Source organism: Castor canadensis, chromosome 2 (assembly GCF_047511655.1).
Source record: "Castor canadensis chromosome 2, mCasCan1.hap1v2, whole genome shotgun sequence".
Taxonomy (NCBI): Eukaryota; Metazoa; Chordata; class Mammalia; order Rodentia; family Castoridae; genus Castor; species Castor canadensis.
In genome coordinates this window covers 100,911,026-100,932,378 of record NC_133387.1, presented here as the reverse complement: position 1 = coordinate 100,932,378, position 21,353 = coordinate 100,911,026, and the positions used below count along the sequence as shown (strand labels likewise).

Genomic DNA, 21,353 nt, shown 5'->3' with positions numbered 1-21,353 from the left:
TTAAACTGGCAAGCTGGCTCTGAGATTAATAGCAGGGTTCAGGAGACAGGAACATATTGGCCCACTAGTTTTTCTCCCAGTCTAGTAACAAACTGTATCCCTAACACTCACTAGCATCTTCACAAGCATGGAGAAGGTGAATGCACAGGTCAACAGGGACAGCAGAGGACATCAGCAGGAAACACAAAGGCATGAGCCTTGTATAAGGAATGTTCTCAATAGAGTAAAAAGCTGCCCTGTGAAGAGTAGGCCAGGATAGGGACTGAGCACCATGCTCTTTTTGCCTTAGGTGTTGCCACACACTCCTTGTTGTAGAAACCAGAGAACAGCATTTGGAAGAGACACCATTGTGTCATGGAGGCACAGGTAACAATGCTCTTCATTAATTCAAGCACTGGAATTATACTGCTCCTTCAGGTGCAGCTGAAGACAAACATCTATTTTTGTGTATGTGTCAAGTAAAGAACCTCTAATCACAGACAATAGAGTTCCTTAGCACAAGATTTAAAACTACCGAGGGTCAAATCATATCCCTGAAACACAAAAATTGCATATAGGATGTTGGGGGCAGGAATAGAAAAAGTTCTTTGAGGAGAGGGTGAAGGCAATTCTTTTATCACCACTGTCTGAACCAAACTATGAAAAATACTCACATTTTTAAAAGATCTACCACAATTTCATTAAACTGATGTCATCCATGTGCACCCAAAATAGTTTTGGTCTACCAAAAACAAAGTATAATTTTTGCATAAAGTAGAAATGATCAGTTATTTGGCATGTTTCATTTAAGGTTTTGAATAAAGGAATCTTAATGGAGAAGAGATGTAACCTCTTCTCTGACCTGAAAGGATTCTGACTACAGCTGAAAACAGACCACAGGAGACTAGTTAGGGGGCAACTTAATATACTCTGGGCAGGATACAGCTAGAAGGATACTCAAGTAGTAGTGCTTGTTAAGCAAGTAGGAGGCCCTGGGTTCAATCCCAGTACTATTAAAAATAAAACCCAGAAAAACTTAGCCAGGTATAGTTGCATATACCTGCAAGCACAGTACTTGGGAGGCTGAGGCAGGCAGATTGAAAGTTCAAGGCCAGCCTGGACTACACAGCAAGATCCTAAAAAAAAAAAAGAGACAATGGAGGCTCTAACTGGGAAGTGGTAGCAGTAGTGCAAGCAAGGATAAGTGGTCAGATTCTAATTAGGTTCGATGTGAAAGGGAGACAACGTGTAATGTGAAGAGTCAAGGATGACTTCTTCCAGTTTCTTGGACCAAGCTATTGGGTTCCTCAGCTCTCTAGCCTGCAGATGGCAACTGAAGGACTATTAATTCTTTTACCATGTACCCTTTTTGGTTCTGTTCTTTTGGAGAATCCTGATTAACACTTGTTTTCTGTTTGTTTTTTCTTTTTCCTGCAAGTAAAAACTAGAGATAAGATAAAAGTACTACTTTTGGCAGTACTGGGCCATGCCCCTAGCCCTTTTTGCTTTGGTTATTTTTCACATAGGGCCTTATGTGTTTTGCTAGGGTCCACCTAGCAGTATAACTTCCCACTTCCAACACAGCTGAGATCACAAACATGTACTACCACACCCAGCTTCTTGGTTGTGATGTGGTCTTGCTTTTGCCCTCAAAATACAATCCTCCCAATCTTTGCCTCCAAGTAGCTAGGATTACAGGTATGAGCCACTGCACCTGGCTCCCTTCTAAACATCTTTAAAACATCTTTAAATACACAGAAATCAATTGTAAGATAATTTTAAGAAGATAATCTCTGAATAGTTGTGGGCACTCTCCTTTACGACATAGTTGGCTGAAATAAACTAGAATCTGATTTTGCTAACAATGGTCTAATCTGGGAATTTATTTTATAACCATAAATGAATAGAAAGAAGAAAACAGTAATAGTGACTCTGCCCACATACTCTCACTTGATCCATCTCCACAGAGCCTTCTGTCAGTTGACATGGGTAGTGTAAACAAGTTATTTCTCACAGTTCTGGAGAATGGGAAGTCCAAGATCAAGGTACCAGTAAATTTGGTTCTGAGGTTTGGCTTTCTGGCTTGCAGACACCCTTCTCCTTTCCTCCTTACATGGCAGAGAGCAGAGAGAAAAAGCTCTTGTGTCTCTTCCAACAAAAGCTTTAATGCTATTTGTGAGGGCTCTACCCTGATGACCAAATTACCTCCCAAAGGTCCCACACTTCCTAAGACCATCACACTGGATATTAAACATGGCATGTGAAGTTTGGGGAAAGACATTCAATCCACAACAAAGGACAATGTTACCCAGGGTTTCACCTTGCAATCTATCAGCTAACCAGCATACTGAGTAGCAGTATAATTTACTCAGGTATATATACCCCTAGACAGCCTTAGCTTTCATGAACCAATGCTCTACTTAAAGTACATCTACCTTAAGTTTGACACATAGCATCTGCATAATTTGTCAAAGTAAAAAATAAGTATCTGGAGAACTACCGTAATAATGCAGAGAATCAATTCCTCTGGTATTCCAATTTTCAGTTTTTTCTTGGATTGAGCTAACCCTTGCAAGAGCTGTTAACTGGGATTCTAGTGCTTTAGAAGTTTTAAAGCTTTGCTTTCACTGACTTGCACTTCAATACATCATGGGTCTATACTATATTCCAAATAGGTTATTTTACCTCTAGGAATGTCAACATGAATTACCATTAAACTGTCTTCATTTTGCAGCTCCATGGTTGGTATTACTCAGAATTTAGTACCAGGCTAGTGGTACACCTTCTAGTTTATGTCTTACCTGGTGGAAACTGAGTGAAGTAACTGAACATTCCTTCTTTTCAAATACAGCTAAAAACTGAACTTACTGCCTAATCTAATAAATGACCATGTTACGGTGGCATGTATTTTTTAAATACATCCCTGGGTTTCATCTTGCATTGTTCTCCAATCTTTCTCTTTAACTATAATCTTCTTACTTCCTATCATGATGTGTTTCAATGAGTTATCTCAGTTCTATTTTGAATGAAGCAGAAAACAAAACAGCAAACCTTGGGCTCAAGGTGAATGCACAAATGAGAGGAGAAAACATTAAAAAGTAAATCGCAAGAAGCTAAAGAGGACACCTCTATAAAGAGATAAAAATGATACAAATGTGTAATAAACTAAAAGGACATGCTACAAGCGAGATGCACAGTCAACATCCTTAGCATATTTTCTGTATATGATGGAATCCACTCTTATCTCTCTACTAAAAATCTTTCCCAAAATTACAGAATACAAATCTCATGAGCCCCTTTAATGTAAAGAACTGTTTCTAGTCATCTAAATAAATTAGCATGTTCCATACAAAGTGAACTCCTTCAAAGGCTATTTTAATTTGCAAACAAAACAAAAAAAATAGAACTCTTTCTTATTAACAAAATTATTATTATTTTTTAAGAAAGAGTCTCTTCATGTAGACTAGGCTGGCCTTGAACTAAAACTCCTCCTACCTCAGTCTCCTAAGTGCTGGTATTACAGGTACACCTCACCAAGCTCCACAACAACTACAATCTTGAAAACAATACCAAGAATTCAAAATAATAGTCTATTTCCAAGTTACTTAAATAAAGTATCTGTGTTTAAGTTTTTTTTCTTTTGGTGGGACTGGAGTTTGAACTCAGGGCCTTGCACTTGCTAAGCAAGTGCTCTAGCACTAGAGACAGGTCTCAGCCCTCTTTTGCTTTAGTTTTTTTCAGGTAGGATTTCATGGTTTTGCCCCAACAGGGCAAAAACTGCCATCATCCTACCTATGGCCTCCCAGGTATCTGAGATATAGCAGTGAGCCACTCACCCCAGCTCTTTGTGTTAGTATTCTTATCTAAGAAAACCACTGGGAAACAAGCCAGAGCTAAAGCATGTAATTCTTTTTTTCCTTCCTTTCCTTTGGTGTGATTGAGTCATACTTGCTATGACCCATTTCCGAGACAGGGTCTCAGTACAACTCAGGTGGCCTCAAACTCAAGATCCTTCTGTCTGAGCCTCTTGAGTGCTGCGATTGTAGTTGTGAACAACCACATTTGGCCCTTGCTATGAATTTAAAACTTTTTGTTTTAGAGTTCATTCATGATATATTCTTCATATTATCTCACACAAAACTAGCTATTCAAAAAATATGTTTTAAGCTAAACTGATGATTTTAAAACAAGCACAACAACATGAAAACAAAGACTTTCCTGTTTCAAGAGAAATGTTTTACTGTGAAATAATCCTTTCAACATCTATGGTGTCAGTTCTGGGTGAACCAGGATGGCCGCTTGCTGTCTCGTTCAATGATCCTCTTTCCCTGGTCCTGTTCAGATGGTCTCTCTCCAGTGTACAGCACCATGGTCTCTACAGTAGGAACTTTAAAATGACCCCCTTCTTGTTTCCATATTTGTCGTCTGATTTCTGTAGTCTCCTTGCGCACTTTCTCATAGCAATAGCCACAAAGGACATGTTTCAGTTTCAGATGACCACATTCAGGACAAGTGTCTATATTGTTCTTTAAAACAAACAAAAGCATATATATTAACAAGAGACAACATAATGTGCAAATAATCACCATCAGGAGAGAATCTTACATATTAGGTTTCTGAGAAAGTTCCTGCTACAAGAAGTCACGTATCATCCAGTTCAATCTCATCCTAACAGGAAACCTGAGAATAAGCAATACTGACTTGGAATTAGTTTAAAATAAAATTGGGACTAAAACTCAGGTTTATTGGCTTTGGATATGGTACTTCGGGATTCTCCTCCCTTGGCCTCCCATGTGTGGGATTTACAGGACTATAGCACATGGTACATTTTTACTTAAACACAATAGTCATTGACGAATACTAAACGTCTAATAAGGAGTCAATCAACAAAACAGGGTGATCCAAATGGTTATTTTAAATAAGACACCTAGAAAAAGTAAATTCACTTTCAATCTATCTTGAGGAAAACAGATAAGAACATTACAAGCTGGCTTCCACTGCTTTATTAGTGTGATATAAACTCATTTATAGAACATAGGTTTGCTAGGTGGTATAGTATTTCTTTTTAAAGGTAAGCACCGATTATTCCTTAACGTAAAACTTTCTTGTTATGCTATATTTGAGGGTATTTTAATGAATTTTTATACATTTATCCAACTTTACAAAATTATAACCTCTAAAAAACTTTTCAACAAATTCTAAGGCTTAAAAAAATATATACAGAAAATGGTTAACAGGAACACTAAAAAAGCTTCAACACTTCATAAGATTTTATCTGTGAGGCAGACAGCAAAACAATTTCATTTTCTGAAAGGAACAAAGAAACTTGCAAATGACTGCCTTATCATATTCTCATTTTATTCTGCTATACTAGAAACAGAATTGCATGTCTAAGTGAAGGTATAAAAGATACCCCCAGTCAGTTGTCTTCTTTTCGTGATCAAAGTACCCAAAACAATACACTATTCATAGCAGGAAATAAGTCAACAGAGAAAATAAACGTATATAACAATAGTAGTGAGAGAAGTTCTGTAATCTTGGCACAAAATTTCATTCCTAAAATCTTAGGTACTCCAGACCAAAGTTTAAAAGTCTTAACTGTTTTCAGTTCCAAATTTAAGTTCATTTCCAATCATGCATCAGTTAACAGTTTTTGGCTTAAGTTCTAGGCATTTAACAGTCAATGTAGTTGCATTTCATCTATACAGTGTTACTGCTGTAGATTGCCACAAAGTAAATAATAATTGAAATTATAATTGGAAAAGCCATAAACAGATCAGAGCCAACATACACTATCATTTTTTTTCTCCAAGAGTGTTCATTCACATTGTGGGATGGAGGAATCCTGAACTGTCTCAAAGTAGGAGTACATAAAGGAGAGTTTCAAAAGGAAAGTTTCAAGAGGGGTCCCAAAATCAGATTGCCAGGGCTCAAATTCTGGTTCTGCCACTTAATAGTTGTGTGACCATAGGCAAATTCTTCTTCTTCTTTTCAGCTTTTTCTTTTTGTGGTACTGGGGATTGAACTCAGCTCAAGGCTCTACCACTTGAGACATGCATACTCCTAGCCCACAGGTAAATTCTTTTTTGCCTAAGTTTCTTCGCCCGAGATGAAGAAAATGATACTTGCTTTGGAAGGCTGTTGTGAGAACATGGTACCATGATGCAGTAACAAAAAGCACTGAGATACATCACAGGTACTTAATAGATGTTAGCTACTTTTACTTTTTTTTTTCTTGACAGTTCAGGGGTTTGAACTCAGGGCTTCACACTTGCTAGGTATGCTTAACACTTGAGCTATGCCCATGTTAGCTATTTTTATTATTTCTGGACTTTCAACAGTATTTTATTGTAGAGAGCAAAGAATAAATTAAATATGTAATAATTAGTAAAGTCCAAGCTCCAACATGCCTCCTACTTCTGATTTTAATGAGGTCCTGCCATAGCTGTTCATCCATTTGTAACAGTTCAACATCGCATTGTTCACAACTGACACAGCTCAAAATTCAAAAGTCATGTGGGCTCTTCAGACCTAGTCCTCAGTCTACTCTCTAAACTTCTTCCTTGAGTATGTTTTTTAATACTTAGGCTAGAGGACAGATTTACATAATGAGAATATTGTATTTCATTCAGGCCACAGGGTGAAAACATAGGATTTGAGACAATTTATCCATAGGCTGTACAAATATATCAGAAGGCTATCGAATAGCAGACTTGAGGCAAAGCATACCCACAAAAATCAACACATTACCTTAACTTTAATAAGCTTCTGAGGGTTTCTTCTCCTACATCGGTTAACTTCAATACTTCGTCTGTTTTTGGGAGCTGCCATCCAAAAGATGCTGTCAGAAATGCTGGAATTCTCCTTCCTTCCACTGATATCATTTGCTAGGTCTGTAAATATGGCTGGACCCTGGACTGCTAGTGCTGGTGCTATAAAATAAAACATGGACATGCAGAATCAATCTCTACCTCCTAAATGATTAGAAATATTATTCTCTTTAATAATCAACTGTGGTATGCCAATAAACACACACATACATATATAGACATAGTTTAGAATGCAAACTTCAACAGACATTTAGCAGGAAACCTTAGCTATTAAAGCATACAGTAATAAAGCTCATACAAAAGGCAATTTTAAATAACACAAAAGGTTTTTCTTAGTGGAACCTGCTAAAGTGATACAGTAAACATTAATAAAAGTCTCACAAGCACCCAACTTAAAACAAACAAAATCATTCATTGTCTACATTCTGTGTGGTAGACAGTAGATACCTAATTAATTAGTGCATTCACTTAATGCACTTCTGAAACTGGCTTTAAAAAATATGTATCATATTCAAACCCTGTAAGCTTCTTTACCATACAACCTGGTAGGTCCCCTAAGTCACTGAGCACTTCATTAATATTTGATCTTGACTCCTTATTCTCTAAGGAAAAAAAGCTAGCTCACCACTTTTTTTTTTTTGCATATTTTTGTTTATTTGCTTATCAATGTCCCACTTTATTGGAGTGGGGTGGAAATGGGGGTTTGAAACAGGGTCTTGCTATAAATCCAGGTTGTGTTCCAACTCTGTAGCCCAGGCTGACCTCAACTCTCAATTCTCCTGACTCAGCCTCCAAATGCTGGGATTACAGGCCTGAACACTATATCAACCTCAATGTCTCACTTTTTTTTTCCTGAATTGTTCATAAAATCAGAGAGATTCCTTTCCCTTTCTTTGCTATTTTTCTGATTTCCAATACTTCAGCTGTTAAGAACTCTTGAAAGTATATAAAGCTCCCTAGACTTAAGATATGGTATTCTTTTTCAACAGACAAGGTGTTTTTAAACATACTTCAGTGGTTAATAGCACAGGCTTGGACAGCCTTTGCGACCTTGGGACCCCTCTGAGTGTACTTCTTCAGCTGAAAAATAGACACCTCCACGATTGTTTTGGAGAATTATCCCAGCAAGTACATGGAGAAAAATGTTTTACCACAGTGTTTGGTATATAGAGGTAGTTTTTTTTTTTTTTAGTATATAGTTCTGTTCAGATTGTTTGTCTTTCCTCACTCCTGAGATGCTTTGCATATGTCAAAGCAACGATAGTTTGAACATCCAAGATACTTCTAATTAAAGTTAGTTCCTGACAGAAATACAGTAATCGGAATCCATCTGCATAGAACTCAGGAGACGTGATCAACTTGCATTCCATAGACATCAGGAAAATAAAGGTAATAGGGATCCAGAGTGGGCAGCGTGTAGGCTAAGTGAGAACTGCAGAACAGTGCGCATAGAAGATCTCTCTCCAAGCACCAGTACAAAAAGACTTGACCAATCTCTAGGAGGGCCTGAGAAAGACTGCGCTGCCAGGAAATTTTGTTTTCGTCCTCGTCAACACACGCTTGATAATAGGCACCTGAACTCCCTTTCTTACAACATTACTAACACAGGCTTACAAATGTAAAGATGTAGCCCTGGCAATTCAAAAGCAACTCTTTCAAGGACCCGAGGCCCTTCCTCTGAAATACTATCAACCGAGGATAGGACTTGACTCCCAGTCTCACTGAGAGAACAGAAGAATCCTAACTTGGGAACTGCGAGCTAGCAGACACATCTGGACTAACTGCACTTTCACTGATCACTCCTGGGCACATCTCTGGCTGCCCTGGCTGCCCTGGCCCGCTCTCCCGGCTGTAAAGGGCCAGAATCACTTCGCGCACACTGGAATGAAGTTCTTCCCGTCAGCAAAGACTGAACACACGTTTTCAGAGACTTAACTAAAGTCCGGTTGTGTTATCTTTGACACAAACTAAAAAGCCTGGGTTACATTCCGTGTACCGATGTACGGTTTTTGTTTGTTTGTTTGTTTTTTTACAGGAGGATGGGCACAAAAATTAATACACGCTCGCCGAGGGCAAAAATTTATCATTCGCAACTCGGTGTCCCCTCATCAACCCACTCCCCACCGAGTCTTCCGTTACCTACCCCATGGAGGACTGGGAAAGCCTGACCAGCTCTGCCGAAGTTTCCGCTGAAGTAGCTCCCAACAGTTTCGGAGCAATCCCCGACCTGCCGGCCACGGAGGAACCACCACCATCAACACAGCGGACGCCATCTTCCAGGCCGGAAGACGGAACTCTCTGAACTGATAGATCCCGCCCTAGTAAGAGCATGCGTACAAACCAAGAGTCAGGCAAATTCGGCTTATGGAACTACAACTCCCAACATGCACAGGGACCGCCTCTGACTTTCTTCCAATCAGGGAGAGAGAGGGGAAGGAGAGGCGGGGAAATGAGCCAAAACTACTTCAGTGCGCATGTGTGCGTGTATGCTTTCGCTCTCCAGCTAAAGATGGCGGAGCGCGGCTACAGCTTTTCGCTGACTACATTCAGGTATGGAAGAGACCCCAAGGTGCTCCCACTAGCAGAAGCTACAGAAAGTCACCCGAATCTGTTTTGTTTCTCCTGGTTCTGGCTTGGAGCTTCCGGAGGGTCCCATAGGGACTAGAACTGGAGAGGCAGCTTTGCAAAGTCATTTGCTCCCGAAGCTGGGGGAGTCGGAAGGCCTGGGGAGCGTGGACCTGGGACCCGACCGAACTTAAAGCTAAGGGACGAGGAGGCCTTGGGCCAGGTGTTCACTTTCCCTTCGGACACTAGAAACGGAAGGAGTTTGGGATTAGCTTTCTCCAGGTGGCCCATTTAACACTCAGGGATTTCCTTCCCGGCCCAAGTAGGCCTGATGCAGATCTTTTGAAACTCTGGATCCTGGTCAAATGAAATCGTGCATTTTTTTTTTTTTTTGTCGAAGGTATGCTTTTAAAAATTTTAGGCTTTTCTGTTATAGGACAGAGATTTTTTTGTTTTTGCTTTTGTTTTTTAAAGTATATTACCGTTCTCAGTGTTAAAAAAGAAATCACCGAAAATCTACCGGGGAATGATTGTGGCTTAAGCATTTTCTTAAGGATGCCCATTTAGCTGGTGTCCTGTTTGACACTAAAGTCACATGGGATCTAACTTGTTGAATACTTTCTGTGTGGGTGCAACTTAACTGTGGCTTTCCATTGCCACCTCTGGGGAAAGTTATCTGAGTATGCTACAGATGAGCTAACCACCGCTAAAATTAAATAGCTTGTCCAAGGACGTCCATGAGTAGCCGAGTTTACATTCAGTGTTCAGTGATTTACATTTAGCTGAGGATATTGACAAATGGACAAATTGGACCCTACTAATGAGGTCTAAACAATGTTTTTCTGATACTATTTATTTTAAAAGGTGAAAGAAAGAGCATAACTTTAGACTGAGTACTCAGGAAAGGCCTGGAGTTCGAGGGTGATTTTTGAGACTGGAAAAATAAAATAACCAGCTAGTTGATAATTTCAGGGTAAGGAGAATTGTTGACAGGGTGGACTATAGTGATTAAGGAAGTGATTTGGATGAGAGTTAACCAGGCAGGGCCTGTTAGGCCAGAGTAAGGGCTTTTTAAGTGAACCAAAAAGTTTTAAGATTTAAGTGGGCATGACATGATCTAAAGATAGCTGACAGAGCATAAAATGAGGTACGAAAAGAGAAAATTAGAAGTCTAGTTATCCCAGATAGAGATGTGTGTGCTAGTGGCATTGCTGATCTCAAAAGATGTTTGATTGCTCAGTAAGCTCACCAGTTATTGAGCTTTTATACAGAAAGATGAAGAACATGTGAATTTAGCAAATAACTTGTGTTTCTTTTTAAGCCCCTCCGGTAAACTTGTCCAGATTGAATATGCTTTGGCTGCTGTAGCTGGAGGAGCCCCTTCAGTGGGAATTAAAGGTAATTAAATGCTTCATTCACTTCAGATGCTTGTTAATAGTTATCCCTTTGGGGGGAGTTTGTAACTAATTTATAAGTAAATAGTTGTGACAGCATGATTTTTAACACTTTTTGTTGAGAGTATTTTGAGGTTCAAATAAAAGAGTAATCGGCCTACTGCAGTGATTAAAGCTTCTTTTCAAAGTAAATGTTGCACCTTTATCTATTAGTTATGATAATCCACTACTAATCCTTTCCATTCAGAAAACCAAGTATTTTTATTTTCCCATTAAGTCTCTGGTTATGGCAGTTTTATCCTTCCTATAATTTGCTTATAAAATATAATCTAAATACATTATAGTTGTTTCATATTCTAGTATCCTTAAAGTAAAAAAAGGGCTACATGATTTATTTTATGTTATAACCAAGTCAGCAGAAATCTATTCTTTTGAAGCTTGTAAACTTCTAGATATCCTAGAATAGAGAGGTGTGTAATACGTTTCTTTAGCTGTGGAGATTTTTTTTTTTCTTTTGGTGCACTATAAGTAATCAGTGAGGAAAAAATTGATTTATCATTCCTTAATTTTGATATAAAAATCCAGAAGAAAGAAAACAACAAAGGAGGTTGGGTTAAATGCATCCTTAATTAGAAAGCTAATGAAACACTGTCTCTAAATAATTAAACATGTAGGTCTTCTGTTTTTTTTAAGCTGCAAATGGTGTGGTATTAGCAACTGAGAAGAAACAGAAATCCATTCTGTATGATGAGCGAAGTGTACACAAAGTGGAACCAATCACCAAGCATATAGGTTTGGTGTATAGTGGCATGGGCCCAGATTACAGGTATTTTATATTATTTATAGTTTTTCTCACCAGCTCATGAATTGAGGATACAAGTCAAGAGTTGTTCCTGTAGTTTTCCAGTTTTATTTATTGTTTTGTATTTGCTTAGCAACAGCACAGCCTCATTAACAACTAAATTTACTTTGCCTATGCAGGTTACTTTTAAGAAGATTAAGCCAGTATAAACCATTTATAAGAGGAGAGAGTTCCTACTCCTCTTATCTCTGTTTTAGTGGACTTTTCCTTCTGATTACTATCCTTCTATCATCCAAGGACTGTGCATAAATGGCTTCGGTATTCCCTGGTGTACTTTAAAAATGATCAAAGCAATACATGTATTTATTAAATTATTTGAAAGTATCAGGCAGCAAAAGAAGCCTCACCATCCAGAGTTAACCTCATTATCTTTATTTCTGTTTTTGTCAAAGGGACAAAATTTTCAAAGGCCACTAAAAGTTGTTGAGTATGGCAACCAGCCAGGATCCAGAAGCTCATATATCACTCCCTTTGTCGTTAAGAAAAGAGAGACTATTCCTGTTATATAAGGGTACCAACAAGTTAAGAGATTGACAGTTTTCTGTGTTACTTAACAAGTAAAAAGAATATTATTTTATTACTCATGGCTTTGTGGAGCAAGATAGGTAGAGCTAAAATTTCACTTTAGTGAGTGAAATCTCTGGATCACTGGAATGTGATCAGCTTTCACCACAGTGGACCCTGTAACCACTGAAGAGTAGGCCACCATTGTCAGAGGGGCATGATATCATACAGAGGGATAATGTGCTTATTTCAATTTGGTAGTCCATGAACAGATAAAGATAAATCTTATCTTGCTAATACATTTGATTCCTATATAATATATTAATATCTTTTGACAAGCTTTATACTTTTAAAGTTCCTTCAGTTTTTTAATACCTACACTTAATTTGAAGTGTAGTTAGAGAGATGAAAGTATTCTACAACAACAATTGAGGCAGAGTGAAAAACATGTCTGAAATTGTGTATGTTCATGTGTGCATATATGTGTGTGTTGTCTGGGGTGAAGTATAAAAAGACAAGGTGGCCGTCCTCAGATAAAGGGGTCAGTCTTGAAGAAGCCACATTGGACAATAAAATTATAATTTTGTGCATTAAATCTATTCCTTTTAGATTATACCCTAGTCTGTACTTTCCCCTTTTGTCTTGTTCTTGTCTATTTCCTATCTTTCAGTTCCTCTATAATGCTCTAATATTTTCTTCTAAATCATTTGGAATTAGATGTAAGAGTAAGACTGGCTTTGAGTAGATAACTAGTAAAGAGATACATGCTAAATTTGTGCTGTAAGTTTAAAAGGGAAATCGAGTCCTTAGGTAGTAGAACATACTAATTTTAACTGAATCTTATTTCTTCCTTATTTGTTAGAGTGCTTGTGCACAGAGCTCGAAAACTGGCTCAGCAATACTATCTCGTTTATCAAGAACCCATTCCCACAGCTCAGTTGGTACAGAGAGTAGCTTCTGTGATGCAAGAGTACACGCAGTCAGGGTAAGTTGCTTTTGCTACTTGAAATTTGTTGTAAATTAAAAGAAGGAATAAATAATCATTTAAAAAGAAAGAGTAGATGCATAACTAGAAGGAGACAGGCTGTTTCTATATTTACTTAACAAATGGAAAAAATCAACATGATGAGTGTTTCTGATTTTCATATAGAATATTTTAAGGAAAAAAGTGTGCACTTTTTTGTTCATACAACAGCAGAAAGCATCTTGGATCAGAAAGTCATTTTGCTAATGATTAAGACACTTGTGTGGATATGTACAGGCAATCATTACTGTTTCCTCACTTTCCATTCAGAAGTGATTGTGAGCCCATGATGAGCACATTAGCTCTTTGATGCATTGTGTTCATTCTAATTCCACTGTTGAATGAGGTACTATAAAGGTAGTTGTTGATACGTAAACCCAGCAGAAAAGCTGCATTAGTTGAACGTTGTCATGTATGTTAGGACCTAACTGTTACCCTTACTTAGGTAACACCCCATTATTTTTAGGTGTGTATCTTCGTCCATTTTGTACTGCTGGGTACTTTGCAAAGAAAAGAGGTTTATTTAGCTCGTTGTTCTCGAGGTCCAAGAGCATGATGCTGTCATCAGCTTCTGATAAAGGGCCTTCTGGCTGGAGCCCTTGCAAGAGAGAGAAATCAAGAGAATGGAAAGAGGCCCACCTACTCCTTTTTTACAGCTCACTCTTGTAGGAACTAATCCATTCCTACAAGACCTAATCCAGTGGGAGAGAACAGCATTAATCCTTTTTAGAATGGTGCCCATGACTTAAAACATTCCAGTAGGTTCACTTCTCAAAGACCTACCAACTCTCATGACTGTTACATTGGGAATCTACCTTCCACACATGAACGTTTGGGAGCAAACTGTAAAAGGGTGTCACTCCATTTAACGCAATCTTATTTGATGACTGTCCCTCACTGCCATAAAGATAGTTCGCTTTGAATTGATTCATTTGGAAAGAACTTAAAATTAAAACTCTAATTTAGTTTACTTGGCAATTTACCCTATTTGACAGTATTGATAAATTCTTACTTTAGGATGATTTTACCACCATGAAGATATCAAATAATTTTCATTTTCCTTTCTACAGTGGTGTTCGTCCATTTGGAGTTTCATTACTTATCTGTGGTTGGAATGAGGGACGACCATATTTATTTCAGTCAGATCCATCTGTAAGTATCATTAGATGAATGTAAAGGATTTGTTAAAATTGTTCTTTGAATATCTTATAAAAGTGTAAGCCATAAAGTCCTTAACATTTATCAGCATTTTCTCTCATTTTCATTTTGGCTTTAGAAAGTATGAAATGGTGCACACTTGTTTGCATATTCAAAATTTCATTAATTCAGTCTTCTAAGGAAGCTACAAGCTACATTAGTTTTACCCTTCATTTTTCTGTCATTCATCAATGTCTTAAACTTGAATGACTTGTTGAAATAGTCAAATCTCATTAGATCTCTAGAATTATGTTAGATTGGAAAACACCAATTAAAGGTGTGAATCTGGAGGACAGTGTTGTCATCTTTACCATCAATTTAATCTTGGTACTGAATTGAGTGTGATTCTTCCAACAAAAACTGGATGTCTTGAATTCAGTGTTTGGCAAAATGAGTATGTGATCAATATCTTGGGTGAGTTGTCTGCTTTAAAATATCAGATTGGTGTCTAGAGTAGAAGGCATTCCTAGAGAGAATACCACTCCATGTCCCATTTGCTATGAGGGGAACCTTAAGAAAATTATTCAAGATTAGGACCTGCTCTTTCATTGTTAATGGTTTATTAGATAATTGTAAATTCATTCAATGAAAACCTTATAATCTAACCTATAACCTTAAAAGACAAAAGAAAAATATTTTGGTTGGTTGTAAATCAGGAAAAATATTTTGGGGTCTCTGACAGTGTTACACCTTCTGTCAGATTCCAAAACTAAATGACATATGCCCTCTTACTTTCTTTTCCAGTAGGTGACAGAAGCCACTATCTCTGGAATAGTGTTATCTTTTGTGCTATTTTTCCTTATTAATGTCTAAAAGGCACTTGTTTCTTCAAAATATTTGGCTTTTTTCCCATGTGCATATGTATGTTTTTCAACAGATAAGGCCATGCTGTATGTGGCATAATGCTGCTGCTTTTATTTCACCTCAGATTACAAAACATCAAAGCTTTTGGATATCTTTTTAATAAAAATCAATCTCTTTAATTTATTCACTAGTGATGAATTGATTACCAGTTTTCAGATTAATATGACACATTTCTAGATGCCTTTGGTCTGTTAAATTAAAATACTACTCTTGATTATTTGTTTTAACTTCAGTTTCCTTTAACTGGCATTTTAACAAATATTTATATAATAAAGTGCATTGTACAGAAATCATCAGTGCCATGAGTTTTGATACATGTAAATGCCTAAGGAAGTCATCACCTAATCAAGATATCAAACTTCTTAACCTCCAAATTTCTTAATGTTTCTGTCATTCATCTTGCTATTGTGTGACATTTCTATTCCATTCCAATAAATACTCTGTGTCCTTAGATACACTAATTGTAGAGTTAAAAAGCAAGTGGCAGAGTAATTGTATCAATGTTTAATGTGTGGCCCCTTTTTCTTCATGTTTAGGGAGCTTACTTTGCCTGGAAGGCCACAGCGATGGGAAAGAACTATGTAAATGGGAAGACATTTCTTGAGAAAAGGTATGCTCACTAGAATTAGATTCATTGGCAGCTGACTTTATGGACTTCCTCACTCTTTAAACTTGATTTTATGGTTCTAAATAAATTTGTTATATTACCATGTATTTGAACCTAGTTATAGAAAAAGAAACAGAAAGGTTACCTTGGGTTCCTAACTTACAGTATATTAAGTGGTAATATTCATTTCTTTAGGACATCTTCTTTCTGCATTCTTCTGGTTGTTTCCTAAATGCTTATTTTTTTTTTTACTTTTCCTAACATTTCAAAAAGAATTTTATTTTGAGTAGGCAATTTTTAATGATTTAATGCTTTTATTGACAAAAAATAATAGAACCAAATACTTGGTATTGAGCAGACTAAACTACATGGATTATTAGATATTTGCAAGTTCATTAAACCTTGAGCAAATTAAATATTTTTTATTAAATATTTGTACCAATATATTTAGCAAAAATCTTGGTAAAGTTTTTTTTGATTTTTATCAGTAACTGCTTGCTAGGCAGGTGCTCTACCACTTGAACCACACCCCAGCCTTTTTTTGGTTTATTTATTTTTCATAAAAGATCTTGTGGGTTTTGCCCAGAGCCATTGTTAGACTGCAGTCCTCCCACCTAATTCTCCAGTATAGCTGAAATGACAGGTATGAGCCACCACACCCAACTTGTTGAGATGGGGTGTTGATAACTTGTTGCCTTGGCTGAACCTGCTAGCCACAAACTCCTACTCTCTGGCTCTTCACCCAATTACTCGGGAGCAGCCACTGGCCTTGGTAAATGATAGAGCACTGGTTGAGTGTGTCAGTGGCTCACACCTTTAATCCTGATTACTCAGAAAGTAGAGATGATGAAGCTCATGGTTCAAAGCTAACCTGGGCAAATAGTTCACAAAACCCCATCTCAAAAATATCCAACACAAGAAAAGGCTAGGAGAGTGGCTCAAGTGGTAGAGCATCTGTCTAGCAAGTGTGAGGCCCTGAGTTCAAACGCCAGTTCTGCCAAATAAAAAAGTGAAGCACTGTAAAATTCTGCTGTTGGAGAACAACAAACTGCTGTCACTTATTCCAGCTGTATTTCAGACTCTTACCTTTTGAACTGAAAAATGTTACTGACTTTTAGCAGATGACCTTCCCTGTACATTTTTCACATAGTGTTAAGGTCATTAAAGATCCTAGACTAAAAATTAAGTGGTAAGAGTAACCTTGGGATCAAAGGGCACTTTCCTTTTAACTTTTATTAGGTAATAAGTCTTCCAAACATTTCACATGTTATAGCCTATAGGAATAAACACCTAACACTTTTATTTTTTCATTAAATTATTCTGACTGAAGAAGTTTCCTAAACTCATTTTAGGGTTACACTTTTTTTAATAATATTTGGAATTGAGCACCAAATAATTGTCATTTTCTTATTTGGAGACATCTGAATGAGGTAACTAGAGGAATTAATGTGCAATTAATGTTTTTAAGAGTGTTTTTAGATTGTCTTATGAAATCTTATGCTGTTGCTATCATTGTGTCTAAAATAGCGATAAGGAACGTAAGTATTGCCATAAAGTCATTGTTTTCTAAAATATTTTCTTTAGATATAATGAAGATCTGGAACTTGAAGATGCCATTCATACAGCCATCTTAACCCTAAAGGTTAGCTTAGTATCTACCAAATGATTTTATAATGATTTCATAATGAACTACTTGGAAAACTGACCGATTTTCCTCCCTCCATAGGAAAGCTTTGAAGGGCAAATGACAGAAGATAACATTGAAGTTGGGATCTGCAATGAAGCCGGCTTTAGGAGGCTCACTCCAACTGAAGTTAAGGATTACCTGGCTGCCATAGCATAATAAGGAAGTGACTGAACAATCCGGAATTTCAGATAATCTACGTACCTAAACATGTTCAAAGTATGTTTTGTTTTGCAGACTTTTTGCATACTTATTTCTACATAGTTTAATGGACTGATGTTTTTAAAATGACACTTACAAATCATAATAAACTGTTAAATCCAACTTCAGCTTTTTAGAAGTTAGTAAAATTTTAGCAGTTATTTCTTGCTTTTAATCAACTTATTTCCAGAACCTACATTGAAAAGCAGAATGAGGATTCTACAGTCTTCATGCCCTTTCAATTAAGTCAAATCTCATTGCCCCGCTTGCTAACATACGCTGTCTATGTTTCCTTAAACCAAAATGCTGATTTTGATAAACATCGCTGATTTTGATAAACATCACTGCTTTTGCTGGGACAATCTGTATACTTTCATAAATTCAAGAGACAAGATAAGAAGCACAGTTGTCAGTGAGATCCCAGAACACCCTGTGATTGTACTGAAGCTATGAAGAGTGTTAAGCCAAGTGAATTTTCTCTGGGAGATATATTATCAAAGTAAATAAACCAGAATTTGTTGGTTTCTACATCACAAATATGTGAGCATATTAAAAAGGAACCCCTAGATTATACTAGACCTTTTTAACTCAAAAGTGTCAGTGCTGGAAATAAAATACTAACACTACATGGCAAAACTCTGGAGTAAGTTACTCCCTCATTAATGGACTCTTCAGTGTAATCAAAGTAAACAGTGGGGTGTCTGAACTCCAATTTTATATGTGAAAGCACAGTGCTTAATTGTGTCTTTTGGTTTTTGTTTTGTTTTTTCAAGCATCTTAGTATAAAAGAAATTGTTATTCTTGTTCACAGAATAGATAATTTATGAGTTCTTATCACCATGAAGAGGTAGTAGGCAATTATATGATTTAAATGTAGCTCAAAAGATTTCAACTAAGATTTAGCTAGGTTTAGGTAAAAAGAGCCTTATCTTAGAGCATTTTTGACAGGATTTATAATTCTGCTACCTACCATAGCTGGTTGTGGATGGTAGAAGCATTTTCAGGCGATGACACTTTAGCCTCCTGTTTTAACATACCTGTCCTGAAGGTCTCATCTAATAATGTCCATATGGGCTGTTGGTGTATTGTGACTCCAGCACACTAGAAAGTGAACATATTAATAAAGAGGAATGGTCTCTGAAGTCAGGTCTAACTCCCACTTACTAGCTGGGTAACTGTTAAGGTAATTACCTCAGAGGGTTTTAAGGACTAAATTTGATAATGCACTGTGTTAACTTCCATTAAATTTTCTTAGGCCCTCTTTAATGTCCAGTATTAAAAGACCAGAGGAATGTCAAAATTCTACAGGTCAAAGAAGGGAAGCATAAAGGTTTATAAATTTAAAACAAAAGGAAAGGTCATGTAGGTTCTTAACTGTGTGCTACAGAATTCATCCAACAGAGTAAAGGGAGAAAAAGATAGTTGAAGTAGATCAGATCCAGGCTTAATCTTCTGCCTCCTGCCCCACTTAATGCAAAACCCAGTTCCAGTTGAAGCTGTCTGCAACTAATCCTCATTTGCACACAGTTCATTCTTTTCAGTAGCATTAAAATTAAATTCTTTCCAGTTGTTAGCAAACTTAGTTCTCTGATGTACCAACTCATTGCATCTCTAAACATTCCAAAAGTCTTGAATCATTTCTACCCTGTGGACTCTAACCTATTTTTTTGCACTTTTTTTTTTTTTTTTTTTTTTTTTTTTGAGGCAGGGTCTTGCCTATGTAGCTCAGATAAACCTCTAACTTGAGATCTTCCTGCCTCATTGGCCTGTGGGCTGGGAACGGGGTGTGTACCACCACATGCGGCTAAACAATGTTAAGTGTTTGGGTTTGTTGTTTTTTTTTTTTTCCCTGTAGTTCTGGGGATTGAGCCTAGGACCTTGCACATGGTAGGCAAACACTCTACCCATAAGTTTATATCCCCAGATTTCTAGCTTCATTTAATTTTACCTAAGTACCATGCTTCTAATATTCGTAGCCTTTCTTTGGTTCAGTTTGTGTCTTGAAAACTCTATTTTGACCTTGAATTTATATTTTCAAAACAATAGAGAAACATGGATATGTTTTTAAATCATGTATTTGGAGGTCTGAAGATGTTGAAAAGGAAAGAGGGAATGAGGAAGAGGACTAATGCAGACCTTTATGATAAAAGTGCTGAATAGATAATAAGGAAACATCAAATGAATTTTCCTCTGTTGCTCAGTTACTTCCATAGAAGGAAAACCACCAACTCTTAGTAATTAACCTCAATTTTTATATCAGGTAGTTCCCTACCAATGTAGGTAAGGTGTGTAAAGAAGAGCATATTGATGTTCACTGAATTGCCTGATTCTTGGATGACTTGGTCACTCCCGCAGAATCCTAATTTCCAGAAAACCACTTTAGAGGTCCTGTTTTAATATCGCATTGTATCACATTTCTTCATTTTAGATCACCTCCCTCCACTGACAGTGCTTATACATCAGCAATACTTGGCCACCAAGTAAATGATAACTTCCTGAGTATAAGCATTTTTTTTTAAAACCCATGCCCCTGAGATCCACTCCCCAAAAGCCATCACTTACAACTTTTTAAGGTATATCATCAGAAGCTTAATTCCATATTTCAAAACAGTAGAATAATAAGGCCTGTTCTGTATTCCTGGTATCACCCGAATTTCCCTTTTTCCTGCCTCAATTAAATCATGTTTAGTTTAAAAGGGTTTTCTTACAAGTAAGTATATGACTTACAAGTAAGTCATAACTGTTTCCTAAATAACTTTCCTTTGGGTGATGTTGCCTTGCTTTTGTTTTATGTGTAGCAGTCAATTCCTGCCAGATTTCTCCAACAGAAATAGAAAAATGTATGTTTACTGTTTTCTTCCTGGTCAGATAGATACCTGGTAATCTGGGACAGTTCTTTCCCACACTTCCCAGAAGTTCCTGTCCTTGAAACTTTTGTCCTCTATAAATCCAGGCTAGCTGCTTCTTTGAAACTTTATTCTCCTTTCTCACTTGGCTGGGTGTAAAAGTTCTAGGTTAGAAATAAATTATCTTCACATTTTAAAAGCATTACTCCCTTTTAAGTTACAGTTTTGCTGATGGAAGCTGAGTGCTTTTGTTTACGTATATAATGCCAAATCTTTTCTTTTTCCTCTCTGCAGCTCTTAAGATATTTTATTTGCAGTATTCTGAAATGTCACAATGATTTGCCTTTGTGTGGATTTCTTACCATTCATTGTGCTGAACACTCAATAGGCCCTTTCACTATAAACACTTTAAGATTTTTCTAGGTTTTTTTTTTTTTAAAGTTTCTTTTTGTCTAAAATGCATGTTAATTGGATACTGGAACTTTTTGATTTTGCTCTATTTTTGTTGTTGATTTTTCCAATTCATCTGTGGATGTTTCCTATGTTCTGCCATCTCGCCTTAAAAAAAGAAATCCTTTTTTTATGGCCCATATCGTCTGATACTTTTAAAACCATTTTGTTCTGTTTCCTTCAAATTCTAAACAAAATGAGTGGAAGTACTGGGTTTGTGAATGAGGCCTGTACTAGTTTGTGGTGGATGCTGAATGAGTTTCTCAGGAATCTTTCATTTGCTTAATTTTGCCACAGAAAAGGTGTTTTGAGGAGACAGTTGGGGGCTGGGAGGGGATGGGTAGAG

At 37.0% G+C, this 21,353-nt stretch overlaps 2 protein-coding genes across 2 annotated transcripts; one reads left to right on the top strand and one right to left on the bottom strand.

Annotated features, from left to right (window-relative positions):
• Nucleotides 1–4,193: 4,193 nt before the first annotated feature.
• On the bottom strand, nt 4,194–9,116 carry Mrpl32 (mitochondrial ribosomal protein L32). The gene is made up of 3 exons (XM_020179428.2): nt 8,953–9,116; nt 6,730–6,911; nt 4,194–4,505 (listed from the first exon to the last, which is right to left on the bottom strand). Exons 1-3 carry the CDS (start codon nt 9,080–9,082, stop codon nt 4,251–4,253), a joined length of 567 nt encoding a protein of 188 aa, XP_020035017.2. The 5' UTR covers nt 9,083–9,116; the 3' UTR covers nt 4,194–4,250.
• Nucleotides 9,117–9,257: 141 nt separating this feature from the next.
• Psma2 (proteasome 20S subunit alpha 2) lies at nt 9,258–17,834 on the top strand. Its single transcript, XM_020179426.2, has 8 exons — nt 9,258–9,359; nt 10,696–10,772; nt 11,462–11,594; nt 12,997–13,119; nt 14,229–14,310; nt 15,756–15,829; nt 17,411–17,468; nt 17,553–17,834. Exons 1-8 carry the CDS (start codon nt 9,259–9,261, stop codon nt 17,667–17,669), a joined length of 765 nt encoding a protein of 254 aa, XP_020035015.2. The 5' UTR covers nt 9,258; the 3' UTR covers nt 17,670–17,834.
• The last annotated feature ends 3,519 nt before the right edge of the window (nt 17,835–21,353 follow it).

Bases quoted from the DNA above. Each gene is read 5' to 3' on its own strand.
- Psma2 (XM_020179426.2), top strand. From the start codon at position 9,259: ATGAGCCAAAACTACTTCAGTGCGCATGTGTGCGTGTATGCTTTCGCT. The intron at 10,773-11,461 runs GTAATTAAATGC...GTTTTTTTTAAG, and splicing joins CCCTTCAGTGGGAATTAAAG to CTGCAAATGGTGTGGTATTA. The intron at 14,311-15,755 runs GTAAGTATCATT...CTTCATGTTTAG, and splicing joins TATTTCAGTCAGATCCATCT to GGAGCTTACTTTGCCTGGAA.
- Mrpl32 (XM_020179428.2), bottom strand. From the start codon at position 9,082: ATGGCGTCCGCTGTGTTGATGGTGGTGGTTCCTCCGTGGCCGGCAGGT. The intron at 6,912-8,952 runs GTAGGTAACGGA...TTTATTTTATAG, and splicing joins CTTTCCCAGTCCTCCATGGG to CACCAGCACTAGCAGTCCAG. The intron at 4,506-6,729 runs GTAATGTGTTGA...TTTGTTTTAAAG, and splicing joins AGAAGCTTATTAAAGTTAAG to AACAATATAGACACTTGTCC.